Source organism: Spermophilus citellus, assembly GCF_964194105.1.
Source record: "Spermophilus citellus genome assembly, chromosome: 10".
Lineage (NCBI taxonomy): Eukaryota > Metazoa > Chordata > Mammalia > Rodentia > Sciuridae > Spermophilus > Spermophilus citellus.
Genome location: NC_138197.1, coordinates 84,091,490 through 84,113,303, shown reverse-complemented (window position 1 = coordinate 84,113,303; position 21,814 = coordinate 84,091,490). Strand labels below are relative to the sequence as shown.

Below are 21,814 nucleotides of genomic sequence, written 5' to 3'. Positions count from 1 at the left end.
TTCCTACTACTCTTAGGATAGATTCAAACTGTGCAACGTGATCTTTAATCTCTGTTCCTTCTTACTTCTCCAGTTATGTCTCTTGCCATGTTCTCTCTCTCATTCTTTCAATCACTCATGAGAACATCCTATTTCCTCTTAAAATCTGTGTTCTCTAATGCATCTGGTTCTTCACACATGTTGTTTCATCCTGGGACAGTTTTCAACTCCTTTGTTTCTCTGGCCACATCCAGCTAACTATAAATATGTACCTAATGCAAGGTATTGTCATAAGAACCAAATAGGAGGTAGAGCTTGACTTTGAGAGATAGTTCCTGATTAGTTTTTATGCAGAAAGGGTCTTCAAATATCTCAGTGAATTGATGAAAAAGGATCTGAATAATCCTAAGAGAAACTTGCAGTTAGGAGAGTTATGTGAGAGTCTGTGCCAAGCAAACCTTACTGTGAGTTAGACAGTGCCTACGGATGCTCAAAGCTAACTACAGTGTTCCTGACCAGTGTTCCAGGGCTACCACTCCATACAAAAACAGAAAGGATATTTCAGTGATGGATCTCATCAATCCTTCTAGCTGACCCTTGTCTCTGAAGGTGGATTACTGCTAGGGCCACCAATACTGAATCTTGCTGAATTGTCCGGAAATTTCTGTTATGTGTATGTCACTCATCTCTGGTAAAACTAATATAGATGGAAATATTTACTTACTAGCTATTCATTAAAGAAGTAGTTATGTGCCAACTATGCGCCAGTCATTGTTTCAGTAAACAACATAAGTTCCTTCCCTAAGGAACTTATGTTGAAACTGAGAGGTAACAGAAAGTGAGCAAATAATTAAGTAAATATATAATTAAGTAAAATATATATAAAGGAATAAGTGATATTGGGAAAAACAAAGCTGTGGAAGGAGGGTGTAGACTTCACGCTGAGTGAGGTGGGAAACTTTAGAGAGTTTCAGCTTAGGAGTCAAGAGAGCTTCTTGAAGTTGAAAGGATCTTCCTTTTCTTTTTTTTAAATTGTATCTCATTAATCATTCCACAGATAATTTGAGAGTTAAGGCAGTTTGAGCCCAAATACAAGCTCCTGTCTTGTTCAGAAGTCCCTCATTTCATCTCTTCTCATTTAAATCATCCTAATACTGGAAATTCAAAGTCTAGTTTTCAACTGGACCTGGAAAATAGGCCAATTCTTCATTAATAAAAGGCATTTGGGAATGATTTACTTACTGGATATAGTTTTTCCATTTCCTTACACTAAACACTGCAGACCCAATTTTTTTTCTTTAAGCCTTTAGTTTATAATAGGTGATTGTTTTATTGTGTATCTTATTATATAATCTGTTTATATACAAAAATCAAAAGTTACAGACCAGCAAACAGAAGAAAATTAAAGCAGAGATCTGTTTAAAATAATTTGAACTTCTGGTCTTTTCTTGTTTTTGTTTTTTTGTTGTTAAAAATAAGTTTCCAGGTGCCTTTTAAACAACTATTCTCAATGTAATTATGAGCTCAACTATTAACATTAGAGCATTGGTACAAATGTATCATAATGTAAGACAAAATGATCAATCTCACTGACATGAAATTTATTATTGTTTTAACAAATTTTTAAGGAGTCACATATATCATCTGCTTCATGTCCTGCTTATAAGTGTTTGATAAAGCTTCTGAACAGATTGTCAATATTTTTTTATAGCAACTCATCTGCTAAATTTGTAGCCAGGCCAATCATGCATGTCCTATTGTTACTAAGTAATAAAGGCAAGAATACAAATACTAGAACAGCAACATCAACCATTGCTACTCATTGAACACTTACTATGGGCCTGACAATCTCATATGCAATTTATAAAAACACATTAAAAATGTTTTCTGAAATAATTCACAAAATTATAACATTATAAGAATAAAAGTTTGGTTTTAATTTATTTCTAGAAAAACAAGCTAGCCATATGGTGATAAAACTCAAGAGAACAAGTTAGTGGTGTTAGCTTGAGCTATTCTTACTTATTTATCCAGGTCCTATCAATAATTAAGCTGTCCCCTGAGGCTACCAGAGTACCATTTAATTCTTCTGCTACAGTGCACTAAAATGCTTTGAAAAAGTTCCTCTTGTTATATTATTTACCACTGTTGCATAAGCATACTGAATCACATCTGGTTGTTCTCTCTAATAAAATAGTCCATTTATTTTTCAGGGAATATATTACTAGTTGGTAAATCACAGCCATGACCATCATTACTCTGAAAAGGTAAAAGCAAAGAATTGCTTTTAAGACATGAAATGCTAAGGCCACACTTTGATCCAACCATTCTACCCCCAGGAATGTAGCATAAGAAAAATATCACTGATGTGTGAAACATTTTAAATGTCCAATAATAAGGAAATAACATGGGGCCATGCAGAGAATAGAACACTATGCAGGCATGAAGTATCCTGTTCTAAAAAATTATTTCTGGACATGAGAAAGGTTAATGAGACTTTACATGGAAAGGCAGATTTCCAAGCTATATGAAATGATCTCAATTTTGTAAAATACATATGTATGTTTTTATATTATCCATATATACGTGTATACATATAAACATTGAAAAAAAAGACCAAAATATTAATAGTTTATAGTACTGAAATGGGTAATTATCATTCTTTTTCTGTTTCTTAGTGTTTTCTAAATTTTTTCTATACTGAATATATATTTTTATATTCTACAATGAATATATATTTTACATTAAAAAAGAAACTCTTTCTATGCACATACAGATGGATAATTTTCAATGTTTTAAACTTTACGTACTTTTTTTTTCAATACAAGATCAGAGTCTTAGAGATCCGTAGTAGAATAGTATCTTTTATTAACTTCAACTAAAGTATCTGTTTATATATTAACTTATTTAAATGGTCTATTTGAAAGAAGAACTTTATCCCTGTAAAATATCTTGCTTTTTTCATATTGAGGTATTTAAATAGAATATGGTTGACTTTAATAAAAATAAAAACTGATTATGAATTTCACTAGTTATCTCTCTTTCTTTTCAAGTTAATCCACAGAATCATCAATACCAAAAGTGGGTTAATTTAATTCCTATGAATCTAAATCTTCTAATCTATACATTTATACCAGAGGAGGGTAATTCTCAGTGGCTTGGGGCCAGTATCTGCTGCTTTGAGACCCTGTCTATAATGAAGATGACAGATTTTTCTGTCTTATCCTAGGAATAGCTTTGTTCAGGATTTTCATAAGAAATAAACAGGGCCCAAGAACCCTAGTGTCCTATTTCTTAGAAGCTGCTGACCCTACACATTGAGTGACATCTCCAATTATGACCAAAGAAATGCTAACGAAGTCCATAATAGCTATGAATTATCGAAAATATGGGCAAAGAGAAGAATATATACTAGCCAGCCTGGCTCTGCAAATCACATCCCCAAGCATTTTATTTCTTTATCCTTAAAATATGGATTAAATAATACCTGTTTATTGGACAGCTATGAGGATGTGTAAGCTAATATGAGAAAAAGTCAGACCTTGGCACACAGCTCAATATCAGCAAGTGGTGCTTACAGATGCTGCTGTTGTTGGAAGATTTAAAAAAAAAAAAAACTATACTTGTACATGTAATTTGTGCAAAACAGGTAAAAGTACATCAATAATTTGAGAATCGTTCATGGAAAATGAAAACCTTCAAGATAATTTAAAACACAGGGATAAATCTGACATATCCAAATGGCACAATTGTATGGTGTTCCCTCTAAACCACATACCTCTATTAACATTCTTAAAATTGGTAAGTAATATCTAGTGACTAGGTGTTTAAATAGAATGGTTACTGCGATCTGGCTGTAGCCTTCCCTGCAATTGTGACTGCTGACATTAATTACATTTTTATGTGTAGCATATGAATTGCACATTTTCTGGCTCTAGCACCAAACCAGATGTAGAACATTCTCTTTCAGTATGAGTAATGGAAAGAAGAATCAGTATCTGGTGACTCGGGGAGGCAGGGCTGGCGAACAGGGTGATGGGCACATCATCAGCCCTTGTTCTTTGGGGAAAGAGTGGGATTTAATAATGAAACAAACCCTTATGTACAAGAAGCCCTGGAATTCTGACCTGTATGTAAAATGATAAAGCAGGGCTTAAGAGAGTAAAGGCAGAGTCATCTCCTACCCATATCTGATTATCCATATCTGAATGAGGGTCTGGAATTGAGTAACTCATTTTGTTGAATATATGAAGCAATCAATGTAGACTCAAAGGTAGGATTGTCAATGTGGAAAGGCTGTAGGGGATCTGAAAGGCAAGGATTGCTGACCAACTCAGGCATTCATTTGGCTAATCACTAACTATTGAAATTTGAGGACAAAAAGTTTAATTCAGCTATAAGCAAAGATGTTATGTACTTCATAACAAGTGATAGATGATGATCTGAAAGTGTACATCACAAAGCTGCCTCATACAGTCTCCTTAGAATGAGAACACATTTTTTAATGTGAGATTAATGGATAATCTCAAATTGCATAATTATTACAGGTATCTGGAATTAATTATTACAATATCAGTGATAATAAAGAAACTAGTTACTTAGGACTTATTAAGTCTAGACACTAAGTTGCTTTCCATGTATGACTCATGAATCCTCCATACTACTACCGGGGAATAGCTTTTTATACCTACTCTACAGATGTGGAAACTGAGGCTTATGAGGTTTACAAATACTCTCAAGTTCACATAACTACTAATGGTGGCAAAGTCAAGATTTACACCCCAAATATCTGATTTCAGAGTATAAAAGCTGAATCACTGTTATTCTGACCAACACACTTTAAAGGTCTAAGTCTAAAAGAATCAAACATTTGATTGATTTTTGCTTTTTAAAATGCTTCCCTTTTTCAACCTGTTGAAAACTTTCTGTCAAGTTAGGGCAACTATGTCTGTAATCAGATCTGATGTGATTAAGACTTAAATCTTTAAGCTGTTTCCTGCCACTATGTATGCAATTAGGTATTTTTACAAGTGTCTTCTTGATAATTACATGCATTTGGACACAAGAATATCACTGGAATTAACCTGGTCCAAACTTCTTATTTGACAGAATAGTCTGAGAAAAAGAATTCTATGTTATTGACTAAACTGAGTAAGATGTAGCTGTTTAACAGGTCAAAACTCTGAAGAACACAGCATGTATTTAAATCTCCAAATAGACATGGGAATAGTTTTGGAAAAAAAGTGTCAGAATCCTCTCCCAAGAAAACAAGCTTTATGTCCCCAAGGACTACATAGGGGTTGTAAAAATCACATCAGACCAACTCTGATGATTTCTTCCCATTTTCAAAGAAAATAGTACTCTAATCTAGAACCATAACAATGGAAGATGTGTTTTATAAAGGAAAATTGGTGATTAAAAAAGAATAAGCAGACAATACTAGTGTTACTTTCTAATATAAAGGAACATGAAATTCTTTTGGACTTGAACAATGTAGATTTTGGCTTTCTTTGCATTCAGATGACAAATGTGTTCTAGGTTAATTAGTCTTTCTCCTTAATAACCTCTGGCTTTCTTTTTGCTTCTGCCTCTTGTTCTTCCAACAAGATGGAAAGGTGAGGTGTGCAGTCTCCTTGTTGACGTGAGGAAGGTAGAAATTGGCATCTGTAATTGTAATGAGCATTGCTTTTTCAGCTGGTCATCAATGGATAAGTGAGAGAGGCTGTGCAGGAGAAATGAATCAGTTGCTCTCTCCACTAAATGATAAAGTGATCAGGAATCCACTGTAAATTCTGGACATGAGAATGCTAGATAGCAAAAAAACAGACATGTCTGACTGACTGTCTCCTTCTGTAATTACTGTGCATTACCTGGATCCCTCTTCAAGAGCCAGGAATTCATTCCCCTCCCCACCCCCAACTTCTGGGAATACTGATTCTGAAACTCACAGCTGATCCCTCTCTGGGAATTTGTCTTTGGGGAGTTACCCTCTACCAAAGGGAGCTATCCCAAGATTGTGTATCCCTTCCCAAGAGCAGCTCAAATCCAATGCCTCCAAAACAAAGGCTGGCTATGAGACAACTCCAAAGGCTATCCTGCCCCTGAACTCTATAGGTTCAGCTTCTTCCTCTGTCCAGGCTTGCCTTTTCCATCCCTTCAAGAGTAGAGAACATTCTCTTCAACCTTGTGAATCATCTCTCAAGAGTTCAAAGCAAGTAAGCAGAAGAGAGGGAATTCAAGTCCAAATCCATTTGACTCTCATTCTCAGATTCTACCAACATTACCAATCTCTTGAATTTGACTCTCAAATTCTTACATCTTAGCAAGACACACACAATCCCTCCTCATTTGACCATCTTTTCTAGTCTCATAACCCATCACCCACTCCCATACAACCCCTGGCCCAATCATATCAAACTTCCCCAGAACATATGCTGTCACTTCCCCTAGAGAGCTCTTTGTCCTTGTCTGCTTGATGAATGCTTGCTTCTCCTAGAAGCCTCACTTCAAGTGTTCCCTCTTGCATGAAGCATTTCCTTGATCCCTTGGTAAAGCTGAGATCCCTAGCCTTAGGCTCCCATAGTGGGTTGTGCATCTCTGGAGTGTGGTAATCCTTAATTATTACAATGAACTTCTAACAGGCAGGGACGTGTCTTTTAACTCTGGTTGACCAGGAATTTAAAAAATGTTTTGTTAAATGGATAAATGAACTCTATTGAGGAGCTGGTCCTTTAGGCCCTGCCAGCGCCTTCAAGACTAGAAAGCATCTTTTAATGTCATTCAGATTTGGATAAACTGCAACATCCTTGAAGATGAAGACTGTTTTTCTCCATCTCTGTATCCTTTCTGACACCTAACATCCCAATCTCCTGCTCATGGGAGAGACTCACAAACACCTGCTGAACCAAAGGGGGTCTCAGCAGAAAGGGCCAATGAACAAGAAAATTACTTCACTTTTCCAGCTCAGTTTGAATTTCTTTTTATAATCACCATTACCTAAGATACTAGGATATTTCTCTTCCTATTCTCTTCTTAATTAATATACTCCTCAGTTCCAATTTTTAAAAATTCTCCTTTGTTTGAAACATTTTTCCCCATTAAATAGAGCACATGATAACTTAGGGCTTGCTAAATTCCATTTCTAGGTCAGAAATCAAGTCTAATGTGGATACATCAGACAAGACTAAGAAGATTTCCATCTGGCCTGCTTAAACACTACGTCTTTGTTTTAAAGGGCCCCTTTGAAACATTAATATATCATTAATCTACAGAGTGGTTCCCCCTGCCCCATTTTCTTTCTGAAACTCATAATTACTTACTGAAGAGTAAATACAGGTATAAATATTGACACTAAATACTATTAATACAAAGCTGAGAGGGATGGGGAGGCTCTTGTCCTACAAATATAAAAAGCCAAGGACCAGTCTTACTGGGCAAGTAGCTGCAGTCTCTGTACAGGAAATGGTCCAGTTTTGTTATTGTTGTCAACAAAAATGTCCAAACAACAAAAAAAAAATTGCCAAGAGTTGGCTGAGGCTAGCACCGATGACAAAGAGCCTTCAAGTCTGTTTTCTTTCTTCTTCTTTTTTTAATGGATTTGGGAAAGAAGAAGTTCTCTGGTGAGTAAGGAACTGAATTTTCTGTGCCCTGTGGAATTTTTTTCTCATTGCTTTCTCACAGCCCCTGCTGCTGGTATGGTGGGAGTAAGAAAAAATTGTGATAACATTTTTCCAAGAGAGCAGCACATGGGGTAATCTTGTTCTTCACAAGTCTGATCATGTGTGAGCCTAAGACAGAATCAGAGGTTTTTCTTTTCTCATCTTATTTTTCTTAAGCTCAGACAGTTCCTAAAGACAGAAGTGTAATTTGCAAGTACATCTTTTTCAAAATTGTGTTCACGTAATTTGCTGAATATAACTATATTTAATATCTAATACCATATACATACCATACATGCATTTTTTATACACACACACACACACACACATACATATATACTATGTCTTCTCAAGGTTAACTTTTTATTCTGTGTCTTTAAAATATTCACTCCTTTAATTTTTTCTAGACACTGTTCTCACTCTTGGTTTGAGACAAGGCAGTTATCAGAAAGCATGCTGCAGGAGGATTTACTAGGTGTACCTTTTTAAACATCCTGGTGGAATCCTCGCTTATCTGCATGAACCGCATAATCACATTGTTCAGATAGATGTCACTCAAGGTTGCATGGTCTTTGCTTTCTCTCCTTACTTGGTTCAGGAGCAAATACCAGCAGTTCACTGGAGACAATAGGTTTTGGTCTTTCCTGAGAGGTGAAGAAAGACAGAGTTACTATCAGTTTCAGAGTTGCCCCAACCAGTTGAGTGATGTCTCTATGGCAAATTAAGGAGCCACAAAAGAACAGGACTCTGCTCTGAGTGTTTCTTAGACCAGGACACTCAGCCCACTGAACAGTCTTTCAGCCTGCACACAGCATAGAGCCAGCAATTAATCTGCCAGGCGTGGGAGGAAAACCTTGACCATGAACACCAGGGAAAACCTGCACTCCTGACCAGGTCTGCAGGACCCCAACATACACAGTGCTCAGGCAGCCCTTCAGCTTTAAATACACTATTGAAGAAGGCGATTTATATTTACATAAAAATCTATTGACTACTATGCCTTAGACAGAGTGTGGTTTGCCACAGCACAAAGTCTGCTTTGAATGTTCCATCTGCTCTTGGAAAAGAAATTTGGTTAGTTACTCTTTCCACAGAACATAAACTTGAAGGTTATTTATTAATCCCCTGATATATAACCTTTAGCCTCCCAAACAGGGTTCCCGGGGAAATCAGAGCTCTTTTGCACTGTCTTGAAACCCATGAACAGAACCAAGAAGTTTGCTAGCTCATGACTTCATACAAGTCCTATTGAAACCCATTAAACTTTTTCAAATTTGTAACTGCTTCTTGTTTTATTCTGGATAATAAATCCAAAAGTGTCAATAAACCACTAAGGAGATGTTTTAAGAAATTTCAAAGAAAAACTCCAAACAAAAACATAAACAACTGGGATGGTACTGCTTAAAATAAAAAGGTAAAGCACAATTTTTGCTTTTTGTTTTTCACTTTAAAAACTAACTGTAAAATGGCAACGTGGGCACAGAGTGTTTCTCCTAACTTGGGGATACATGTGCCATTTAATTGGATGTGTTATTTTATTATTCATGATCATTTATGACCCTAAACATTAATAAAGTTGGGAAAAAAATGATTATGCCAGGTGTTTGTGTCACTAAGTCTCTCAGGCTCTGGATTTAATACTGCATCAAGTCTAAACCCTCACCAGAAGAAAAAGCAGAAATAGGCTTGGGAAAGAGATGAATCAGGCACTTGTCAGGTCTTGGCACTTGCACCTCAAGAGAAGACCCTCCCTCTCCCTGTGGCACACTGATAATTATGACCTCCACCTGGGAAACTCCTATTTATTCTCAAAGCCATCAGGGAAGGAACAGTGGCTCTATGGCAGGTAACTGGAGCCATTCTATTGACATTCCCTATCTACCCAGCCACATAAGTCAATGTTACCTTCTTTACATCAACAGTATGTGTATCATTTATTTGAAAGTACTTCATAAATTCACTGAGGATGTTTCAAACTTATTTTTGTATCTTCAGTGTTCTGCCCCATTGTGAGCATTAAATTAGTATTATTCAGAATAACACATTATTGTGGCATCTATACACAATGGAGTACTATGCAGCAATAAAAAATGACAAAATCATAAAATTTGCAGGGAAATGGATGGCACTAGAGCAGATTATGCTTAGTGAAGCTAGCCAATCCCTAAAAAACAAATACCAAATGTCTTCTTTGATATAATGAGAGCAACTATGAACAGAGCAGGGAGGAAGAGCAGGAAGAAAAGATTAACATTAAACAGAGACATGAGATGGGAGGGAAAGGGAGAGAAAAGGGAAATTGCATGGAAATGAAGGGAGACCCTCATTGCTACACAAAATTACATATAAGAGGTTGTGAGGGGAATGGGAAAATAAACAAGGAGAGAAATGAATTACAGTAGATGGGGTAGAGAGAGAAGATGGGAGGGGAGGGGGATAGTAGGGGATAGGAAAGGTAGCAGAATACAACAATTACTAATAGGGCATTATGTAAAATTGTGGATGTGTAACCGGCGTGATTCTGCAATCTGCATTTGGGGTAAAATTGGGGGTTCATAACCCACTTCAATCTAATGTATGAAATATGATATGTCAAGAGCTTTGTAATGTTGTGAACAACCAATAAAAAAAAAACATAAAAAAACAAAACAAAACAAAACAAAACAAAAAAAAAACTCAATTGAGAGTATCACTAACAGAGTGGAGCAAGTAGAAGCCAGAACATCAGATAATGAAGACAAAATATATCATCTTGAAAAGAGTCTAGGCAACTCAGAAAGGCTGGTAAAAAATCACGAGAAAAACATCCAAGAGTTATGGGATAACATAAAAAAAAACCAAACTTACGAGTCATCGGGATAGAAGAAGGTACAGAGATTCAAACCAAGGGAATGAGTAACCTGCTGAATGAAATAATTACAGAAAACTTTCCAGAAATAAAAAAGGAAACAGATATACAAATTGAAGATGCATACAGGACACCGAGCACACAAGATCACAGTAGACCAACGCCAAGACACATTGTTATGAAGATATCCAATATACAGAACAAAGAGAAAATATTAAAAGCTACAAGAGAAAGGAGACAGATTACATTCAGGGGTAAACCAATAAGGTTAACAACGGATTTTTCATCACAGACGCTGAAAGCAAGAAGGTCATGGAACAATGTATTTCAAACACTGAAAGACAATGGATGCCAACCAAGAATTCTGTATCCAGCAAAATTAAGCTTCAGGTATGACAACGAAATAAAAATCTTTCATGATAAACAAAAGTTAAAAGAATTTGCAGCCAGAAAACCAGCATTGCAAAGCATTTTGAGCAAAACACTACACGAGGAAGAAATGAAAAACAATAACCAAGACCATCAGTAGGAAGTGCCTCGGTAAAGACAGAGGGCGAGGGGAAAGATAATCATGGAGAAACAAACTAAATTTTTTTAAAAAAGGATAAATAATCAAACATGGATGGAAGTACAAACCATATATCAATAGTAACTCTGAATGTTAATGGCTTAAACTCTCCAATAAAGCGACATAGGCTGGTATCATGGATTAAAAAAACAAATCCAACAATATGCTGCCTCCAGGAGACACATCTGATTGGAAAAGACATACACAGGCTGAAGGTGAAAGGATGGGAAAAAATATACCACGCACACGGTCCTCGTAAGCAAGCAGGGGTGGCCATCCTCATATCGAATAAAATCGACTTCAAGACTAAGTTAATCAAAAGGGATAAAGAAGGACATTATATACTGTTAAAAGGAACCATTCACCAACAAGACATAACAAAAAAAAAGAATAACACATTATTGTTGCCATATTATTACTATTAGTAATAACGGGGAAGTACTGGGGAATGATATCATCCTGTATCCATGTTCTAATATACCACAAAGAATCATATATATATTTTTCCATGTGTATATGTATATAATTATCATGCATTAATTCAAATAATAATGCTGTGGGGCACAGTGGCACATGCCTGTAATCCCTGTGGCTCAGGAGGGCTGCAAGTTCAAAGCCAGCCTCAGCTATTTAGCGAGGCCCTAAGCAACTTAGCAAGATCTGTCTCAAAATAAAATATAATAAGGGCTGGGGATGTGGCCCAGTGATTAAGTGTCCCTGGATTCAGTACCTGTTAACAAATAATGATAATAATAATGACAATAACAACAGCAACAGAAGGGAGATCAGTAAGTAGAGTAAGCCAATTGGGGGAGGGAGAAGGAAGGTAGTGGGGAATGAGATTGATCAAATTATGTAATGTGCATGCACAAATATGGCATACTGAATCCCAATATTATGTATAATTTTAATGCACCAATAAAAATAATAAGAATGGAAGGTATCATTTACTAAGTGAGAAGCAGTATACAGGTCAGGATCACAGACTCTAGAGCAATGCTCTCTAGGTGCTTACTCCATCCACCATTTACTAGCAAAGTAGTTTGGGGCAAATGATTTCAACCTCTCTGCGCTTCAATTAATTTTGTAGAATGGGTAAAATAATAATATCATCTCATAAGATTATTATGCAGATACCTGAGTTAATATATGCTTTTAAATGCTTACAATAATGCCTTAGGCACATAGTTAGTGCTATATAAAGTTAGCTATGATTATCTAGGGCTGCTCTAAAGAGTTGACATTAATTCCACTTAATCCTTACCACTACCATTTAAGGCAGAGATTCTTTGTATCCTTTCTGTCAATGAGAGAATTGAAGCTTAGCAAGGCACTGTGATTTGATAAAGACCAAAGCTAGTGTCAAAGTGAGCCTTTGTGTTCAGGGAGGCCGATCGAAGCCTTGGTCTTTTCTATTATGCAGTGGAAACTTCAGGGCAAGGATTGTTCTGCACAATAAACATCCCCCAATTGAATAAGAGCAGACTCTAGAGTCCAGCTTCAATGAATGGTAACATTTCTGTGCTAAAGATAACAGCATTTTTTTTTTTTTTTGCAAAGGGAAAAAGAAATGCTGCATGCACATCCCATGTCAGCTATCAACCATATCAAGGACTTTGTCATGTTTCCCACTTAATGGTCATAAAATCTCATTTTACATATTAGGAAAGCAAGCCTCAGAAAGGGTATGTCACTTAAGCAAAGCTGCCCAGTGGAGCCATTATTCAAACCCAGGTCTGACTCACAATTTAATAAAGCCTGTCTTTGAGTTTTTCTTAATTGTAGTTTAACCTTTCCACAGATTAATTATCTATTTCATTTTTTTGTCTCATATTCAAAAATAAACTTGATCAAGTCAAAGAAAATTTTAAGCTGCTTATCTTTTTAAGAAAATTATCAAATAAAACCTGGAGAAACAAAAGAGTGGCATCAGATTCACTAAGGGCCAGATTATGGAGCATGAGCCCATCCATATTTTCAGTTCATAATCAATTACTAAGTACAAAAACACACAAAAAAAGACACTCAGATGTATTTGTTGAATGATGAGTGGGCAGCCTAATTTGCAATTGCTTTTAAAAAGGAACAGTTACTATCCATGTGAATATAGTACTGGCTCTAGTCTCCTCTTTGTGGCCTCAGTGTCTGCCAGGGCATTAGACATTTGGTCACCCTGGGAATCATCATGAAGATTTATTTCTATGCTGGACCCAAACTAGAGGCTAAACTCATCCATAAAAGAAGAAAGAAGAGTGAAAAAGAAAGAACAAAAAAAGATATTCCTTATCCAGAATAGAAAGCTATTTGCTTCTGCAAACGTACCCCATCCTACTTTTTATGAAGGATCTCAGGACAGGGAGGGGGTATACAATGGCACTGCAAACCCAATGGTGAAGAAAAAGGCCTGGCGCCCAGCAGCCCAGCCTGAGCAGACAGCTCTCCTCCCCCTGTGTAGGTGGGCAGATGGTTCATCCCCAGGTGAGATTAAAGGGTGGTACCACTGCCACTTAGGTCTTCCCTTCCCTCTTCCTTTTTCAGGCCCTAAAAATTTCCCTTGTTTTCCCATGGGGACAGCTGTATAATGAAAACGATGCCGATTATATTTTAACCAGTATTCCCAGCAGTTTTGTGGCAGAAGTGTTTTCCAGATCATCTGGCCCACCGTATTTCCAGAAATGAACATCTATGTTGCCTTTTTACTATCTCCCAAACAAGGTCCATTTATCTCTGCCCATGGGGTGCCTGGCTCTTGCCCTTACAGTGAGAGGCCCCTTGTGTTCCTTCTCCCTCTGTCTTCTTCCAGTCCATTATTCTACCTTTGGTCTTTGTCATCATTTTAAAATGCAGGTGAGGGCGGGTCCCACTTTTACTTAAAACTCTCCAAAGGCTTCTCATGACCTCAGAATAAAATCAAAACTGCCCAGGAAGATGGTAAGACTTCCACAGTCGGCCCCAGTGTATGCCTGTAGCCACTCTGTTCACCCCTCACTACTCCTTCTGCTGTGGTCCCTCACCCATGAAGCTCCTCTGGCCTGCAGTCCTCCTCAGCTCCCTTTTACTGGCCAACTAGTCCTTCAGGTCTCCACTGCGATATGGCTTCTTCCAGGACCTTCCCCCACCTCCACCATAGAGTGGATCTCAGCCCACCTGTCTATGGTTGTCCTGTGCTTCCCCTGCTGGAGCACTCATACCCTCTACTGGAGCTGTGGGCCTTCTGTCTCCAGGATGTCAATTATAAAGTAAAATTCATTAATAGAATAACCTGCATGTGTTTGTTAAATTAATGCTAAGGTTTAGTTGTGTTCACTCACACATTTTGCTAAAAGCTTTTTTTTTTTTTTTTTTTTTTTTTTTTTTGTACTGGGGATTGACTTAACAGTCCAGTTACATCCCCAGCCGTTATTATTTTTTATTTTGAGTCAGGGTCTTGTTGAGTTGCTGAAGCTGGCTTTGAACTTGTGATCCTCCTGCCTCAGCCTCCTGAGCTGTTGGGATTACAGTTGTGAGCTACCTTGCCTGCTAAACTCTTGTTTAAATCGGTTTCAACTGCAATGATGACAAACATGTTGGGTGAGGTGCAGTGAGGACAAACAAACCCTTATTGCTTCATTTCATATAAAATCATTACAGAAATCTTATGGTCTTTGCTTGAAAAGCATTTTTTTTTTCAAATTTGCCCTTTCATATATCTACCTGTGACTGATTTTAACTACCAGTTTCCTGTAATCAAGAATTTTACTGCCAGGTGTGGTGGTGTATGCTTGTAATCCAGCTACTCAGGGGGCTGAGATGGAAGGATCATGAGTAAAGGCCAGCCTTGTAACATGTGAAACCCCATCTCAAAAAATAAAAAGAGAACCCAAAGAAACAAAATAAGAATTTTACAAACACTTTTTTGTCTTCTTATATATAAACTTATCCATAAGTATATGTGTATTGGAGGCTGGGCATAGTAGCACATGCCTATAATCCCAGCCCTTTGGGAGGCTGAGGCAGGAGGATCATTTGATTTTAGGATCATTTGAGGTCAGCCTGGGAAATTTAAGAAGACCTATCTGAAAAATAAACTTATAAAAAAGGACTGAGATGTAGCTCAGTGACAGAGCTCTTGCCTAGCATGCTTGGGCTCTGGTACTGAAAAAATAAATATATAATATACACACATAACACATATATTATTATAAAGGTTTTAGCAAAATGATTATGAGTGAACATAAATATGAACATGTTAAATATGTATGTATGGAAACAGAATAACTTCAAGAGAATACCATTATTTTAAAATATGATAAATTGATGTCCAGGACCTATAAATGCAAAGGGTTGCTTTTATTTACAGGGATATGTTCACCAATATCTTTTCAGATAAAAATAAAAAAAATAAAAAAGTCTTAAACCAATAGGATTTGTTTAAAAGGCAGGATATCATCTTGAAAAGGTGCATTTGCGCCAAGTCTCTCTTACTTGTACTGCTGGTGATCCTTGGTGCTTCTCGTTTTTGCCATGAACCTTTCAGCCAACTTCTCCAGGTTCCTAGAGTATTCGGTCTCAATTTCGGCTTTTTTCCGGAAGAAGTCTTGCAGGTCCTGGAGGAGCTGAACTCGCATCTCTGTTTGCTGCTCCAGGCATTTTTGTTGTTCTACCAGTTGAGCTCGGATTTCTATGAAAAGAAGAGAAGCGACTGGATGATTTTCATGAAAATTATTGAGGTGCGCTGGTATGGACAAGGTACAAGGATTGAATCCTGTTGTATATTTAGGTCTGTGTTTCCACCTCTATTAGAGTGCTATATCCAGGTCGGTTCCTTAAATAAAATGTCTGCTGACCCTTTAAAAGTATGAGATGAGACTTAGGAAAGAATGTAGTAAATTAGAATAGAAATGTGGGTCACATCTGTAATGCCACAAACACGCATGGGGTCATGAGGGGGAATAATTAAAGCAGATAACTATTCATAGGACATAACATAGGACATCTTTGGTAGCTGAATACACTGTAATTTTTTTCAGCAGCATTTTACCTCAACTACTTTGAGTTGAAATAGCAAAGAAATCGACATCATTCCTTCAAGATTTTTGAGCAACTACAAGATTTTTGGCACACACAGAAGCTGGCATCTGGTGCATCAACTTCTCGTTTGTAAAACCCAGAGCTTCAGGGATTAGTGGAATGCCGTGCCTAAACATAATTTCTTTCTATTTTTTTTACTGGTTGTTCACAACATTACAAAGCTCTTGACATATCATATTTCATAATTTCTTTCTATATCTAAATAATCCATTCATAATGGGGTACCCTCAGATTCTACTTTATCATTCTGTTCATAACTTCAAGGCCTATCCACTTGGCCTTCAGTTTTTTACACATCATTCAAACTAGCATCCTTATCAGCACATAAAAATATGAAAGAATCCTTTGACAATTTTCATATATTAGGAACAGGAAGGTTTAGTCATTTAGTTATTTTGAAAAAGCATAAAAGCAAAACTGTGGCATGCAAAAATATCTGTAAATGACTGTTACAAAGAAATGTGTGTTTTGGAAAGGGAGATACAGTAACTATAACCACTGACTTGTTTTTTTGTTTTTTTTTTTTTTTTGTTCTGAGATCCAGGGCTAACCCCAAAGAAAGAATATTCATACTGCAAAACTTCTTTATCTCATCTTCCCTAGGGTCAATGCGCGTTCCCTGTAAGAGGGCACAGAATCTAATTTGGTGGAGTTAGTAGAAATCAATGCCTAAATAATAATACTTCAATTTCTTCCCTATTATCCTTCTTCAATGGAGAAGGACTGAGCTGACTATACATACTCACGAAGCCTATACATCCTAATCAAATCCATGACAGCTGGTGATCAAGTTCTGGGTGGAAGAGATGATCAGGAAATTTGCTTATTTTAACAACAGTTCATTGTAATGCAGTATTTGCTATTCTACTAGTAGGAACTAGCACCACCTTCCACTTTTACACATAGTACACTAAAATTTAATGAGATTAAACACTTTAAGAATTTTAGTTAGTAAGTAGTTCCCCCAGGACCGCCAACCTTGATCTCTGAGTCTGACTAAACAAATGCTTTCTGCCCTCCTCCCAACCATGCCATGATCTGAAGCAGCTGTACTGTGCCTGGCTTATGTCCCGGCAAAGAAGACATGAAATCGCACCCTCGATAACATTATGCTCCAGGTGGCGTTCTTGTGGGGGACCAAGACAGGGAAGCATTTCCCATTTTTCTCTTGGTTTCTCCATGTCAGATTGAGGGATACTGTGACTAACCTCGCAGAAGTGTGTGGACACCAGCGTCAACACATTATCATTGGCTTTTAACTACCATGAATTGCATCTGGTTTTCAGTCAATCAAAGTAAGTATTTTCCAATACAGTATTATGATCAGCATATCTGCCAAACTCTTTCTCCCAAAAATACAGAGCTATTTTTGTTTCATAAAGGAAAAAAAAGGGGATGGGGGTATTTCTCATTCAGGAATTCCAGTAAGTCTTTTGAGATGAAGTAATTTTAGAACTTCTTGCTGTGCTAAGAGAAAATAAATCAATCATCTTAGGCTATCAACTAGTTCTCGCTCCCCCCCACCCCCGCACCCGTGTGTGTGTGTGTGTGTGTGTGTGTGTGTGTGTGTGTTTATACTGCCTTACTGCTTAATAGGAAATAAAAGTAGCTGAGAGTACAAATCGCATCAAAAATTACATAGGTTTTCTTATTGAGTCTCATTTTAAAATATTCCTTTGCTTATTTATACCAGGATTTAAAATTAAGAACTACAGAGTTCTGAGAAGGACTGAGTTTAAACAATTAAATCCTCATCTTTGTTTTATGGAGAGTAAATGTTACTTCATGGTATCATAATTTTCCAATCAAAGTAAAGACACTTGTAGCATTTCAATAATAGTGAAACTGTACAGTGACACAATCTAGAGAATCTCTGTGAGAAAATAAACTATGATCTAGAATGTGGAAGAGAACCATTTGATTAACTTTTCAATTTGGAAAAGGTTTGACAAACAAGAAAAGGATGTTTAAACAGATCATTTTAAAAAAAATTGGTAGAAAACTACTACCATAGGAAACACCTTGTTACAAGGGAAAACTGGATTCCTTAGACCACATCAGAGCTACAAGGTAGCAAGTTGCTTGTGGAACTTTTAAATGAATGCATAGATGAGTAAAATAAATGTTAGCCTGCTGTTAGAACAGAGAGCAGCAGTCCATGGTGCACTGAGGACCACACGAGGAAACCCACAGTAGGGCCACAAGTGTTTGCATCTAGAGGTTAGGGCTGGCACCAGTGAAACCTCAAGGAGTGATTTCTAGAAAAATAGAGTCTTGTTTCTATACCAGGGTTTGCAGCTTCCCTCCCTACACCAGATTCTTTGAAAGTTTATTAAGACCCTTTCTATCAGCTTTCTTGTATTAGTATTGATCTGGATTGTTTAAAAAAAATCAAGGTTCATTTTAGTTTAGTGGAACAAGCAATTACTGTGCTCCCATTTTGTGTTAGGCAGAGTCCCAAGCTATGGAAATAAAAAGATTTGTAAGACACAGCTCCATCTTATAGGGAAGATAAATCCTAGAATCATGTTACACTGTGATTAGTACAATAATAAAGGAACTATGGAAAGAGGAGCTGAAACCAGCCCACACTTAATGTTTGGAGAACATAATGCTTTGAGGAATAAGTAGGCTACAAAATATATAACTGTAGCCACTAAGAAGATAAAAAGACACCCCACAGTATATCTGATAAAGGACTTGTAGATAGAGTACACCAAGAACTTTTGTAACTCAATTAAAAACAAAAACTCAATTTAAAAAGTAGGCAAAGGGTATCAATAGATGTTTCTTCCAAGAAGATACACAAAATAGCCAATAGCATATGAAAAGTTGCTCAATGTTATTAGTCACCGGGGAAATGCAACTCTAAAGCGTGATGAGACAATCTTTCACACCCATTAGGATGGCTACAGCAAGAAAGACAATAACAGGTGCTGGGGAGGATGTGGAGAATTGGCATCCTCATACATTGCTGGTAGGAAGGAAAGTGATACAGTTACACAGGAAAACTTTTTGGCAGTTGCTCAAAAGGTTAAACATGGAGTTAGATGATTCAGCACTGCTACTCCTAGGTACACATCTGAGAGAAATGTAAATATATTTCCACACAAAAAGCTGTACATGAATGTGTATAGCAGCATTATTCATTATAGCCGAAAAATGGAAGCAACTCAAATGTCTATCAACAACGAACAGATAAACAAAACATGGAATAGCCTTATGATAGCCTATTGTTTAACCATAAAAAGGAATGAAATACCGATTTATGTCACAGCCTTGATGAACCCTGAAAACGTAAGCTTAGAGACTGAAATCACTCTCAAAAGACCCCATGATCTATGATTCCATTCATGTGAAATGTCCAGAATAGACTAATCCATAGAGACAGAAATATTAGTGTTTACCTAGGCTTGGTGGACTTGGGGAGAAAAGGGAAGTTACTGCTAATGAATACAGGATTTTGGGAGGGCACAGATGAAGAAAATGATTTAAAATTGATTTTGGTAATGGTTGCAAAACTCTGAATATACCAAAAAATCACAGAGTTGGTAAAGTATCTAATATGTAGATTATATCTAAAAATAGCTATTTTATTTAAAAAAAAGCTATATTACAATTCCATAAAATTTTAGTTGTTGATAAATTCTTGTTTAATGATGGTCATCATCATAATAAAAACAAGTTCACATTTCCATGCCTACAATGTTTTGGATACTTTTTGTCAAATTAGATAATATATCAGTAAGCCCTTTTAAATGATGTCTGCATAAAATGACTCTCACCTCAATATTTTTATTTCATCTTGAATTTATCTGTAAACAAAACAGTAAATAAGTATATTGGCCAACATCATCTGTATATTAATTGCTACAATGTCTAATAGTATGGAAAAGATTTTCCAAATAGAATACTAGAAAGGGCTTCCACCATCACTCCCACATACCTGCATAGAATGGTGCAACATCTTTCAGGCAGAAAAATGTAAACTTGGAGAAGGCTGAAAGCAGACATTATTTGAATCTAGGTCAAGACCCACTAAATAATTATAATGGTTGTTATAATGGGGGCTCAAATTTCTTTGTAAAAAAAATGTTAAGTCTTTCCTCTTCTACTAAAGTATCAAACAGAATCAATCAACATCAATGATTGAACAGGAACTGGGGCTGGGGTTATGGCTCAGTGGCAGAGCACTTGCCTAGCATGTGTGAGGCACTGGATTCGATTCTCAGCACCACATATAAATTAATAAAAAATAAAGGTATATCAACAACTAAAAAATATTTTAAAAAATAATTGAACAAGAACAACCTACAAGAGTGTGATTTCAAACCACAATGTCAAAATAAATAAATAAATGAAAATTTAAAAATTGAAATGTTCCTCAAAACTATAAAATGACTAATCCAATGACTAATACTTACTTAATAAAATGGAATTGCCCAGAAATAGAGGAAATGGTGGAGTTTCTTGTTACTGCTCCAATAAGGGAAGTCTTAATTCTTAAAATAAATTGGTGCAAGACCACAGAATGATGTAAATGGCATGGAAAGACAGGTCTTGCCTGGTTGTTTCTTGAATGTGTTACTGAATGAATAAGTAAGACCAGGGCATGTAAGTGATAGGCTTCTGTGATACTCTTAATCGTCTAGGAAATAGTAGCTCTAAAGCATCACAAACCATCTCAGTTATTTCATATTCTCATTTGGCCAGTTAGTGAAAAAGTCTACATTCTGTTAAGATGTATTAGTACTTTTACCCAAAGATATAAGGAATTTCCCCAAGTGACAGGGGAGAGCACTGAAATGTCTTCAAGAAAATAACAACCCAATGAGACTCTTACTAGTTCCATTGATTATTCACATGCTCATTGCTCATGTGAATATTTATACAACCTGGTGACTGCAGGCTAACTAAACACCAGGTGCAACTTTGTGAAATATGCTTCTTAGGCCAAAAATCTGGAGCAAAAAAAATCCATGAAGGCAAGCTTTGATTTTTTTTTTTTAAGTGAACGGACTGAATAAGCAAAGGCCATTTTTCTATTTCACTAGAGATCTGAAAGATTTATGCTTCTCTTACACTCTGCACAGAAATTAGGTAACATCAGAATGGGTCCAGGTTGGAGTTACAGTGTCACCTATTAAAATTCATGTGGTATGGAGCAAGTCACTTAATCTTTCAAAGTTTCATCTTGTAGGATAATCATTCCTACCTCACAAGACTGTGGTGAGAATTAAATGATGATAAAAGTAAAAAGCATGCTGCCTCTGGAAACCACTTTGAAACAGATGAAGTACTAGTACCAACAGGCTTTCATTGGAAAAATACTGACTGATTATTTCCTCGGGCCAGACTCCTTACTAAACAACCGGCTGAATGAAAGTCAAGAGCCCTACCCTCAAGAAGGAGGCACAAACAGATAAGGAGAGATAGTGACCTTCAGAGCCTTGCTGTATGAATGTCAAGGAGCAATGAGAAGTATGGAGAGAGGAAGTACTCCTCGCTGAGTAAAGAGGGAAGCACTCAGGAGGCAATCCTGAGATTGACCTAGCAGAAGTCAGCTGCCAGACCCAAAGAAGAAGAGCATTCAAGGCTGAAGGGTATGGGAGAGAAGAGAGCTACAAGAACATCTCTGCATCCGAAGTCCAGCTCTGGAAAAAGGACAGTTCTAGTCATGGGCTATGTGAA

At 36.8% G+C, this 21,814-nt stretch overlaps 1 protein-coding gene across 2 annotated transcripts in view; it reads right to left on the bottom strand.

Moving 5' to 3' along the window:
* The window catches only part of SRGAP1 (SLIT-ROBO Rho GTPase activating protein 1), a 294,904-nt gene that overhangs the window by 137,355 nt on the left and 135,735 nt on the right, over positions 1–21,814 (bottom strand). For both annotated transcript variants that reach the window (XM_081309469.1, XM_081309470.1), the window contains exons 2-3: positions 15,518–15,713; positions 8,119–8,281 (exon numbers count right to left, since the gene is read on the bottom strand). In XM_081309469.1, the coding sequence (XP_081165595.1) occupies positions 8,119–8,281; positions 15,518–15,713 (359 nt within the window). The remainder of the gene's footprint in view (positions 1–8,118; positions 8,282–15,517; positions 15,714–21,814) is intronic.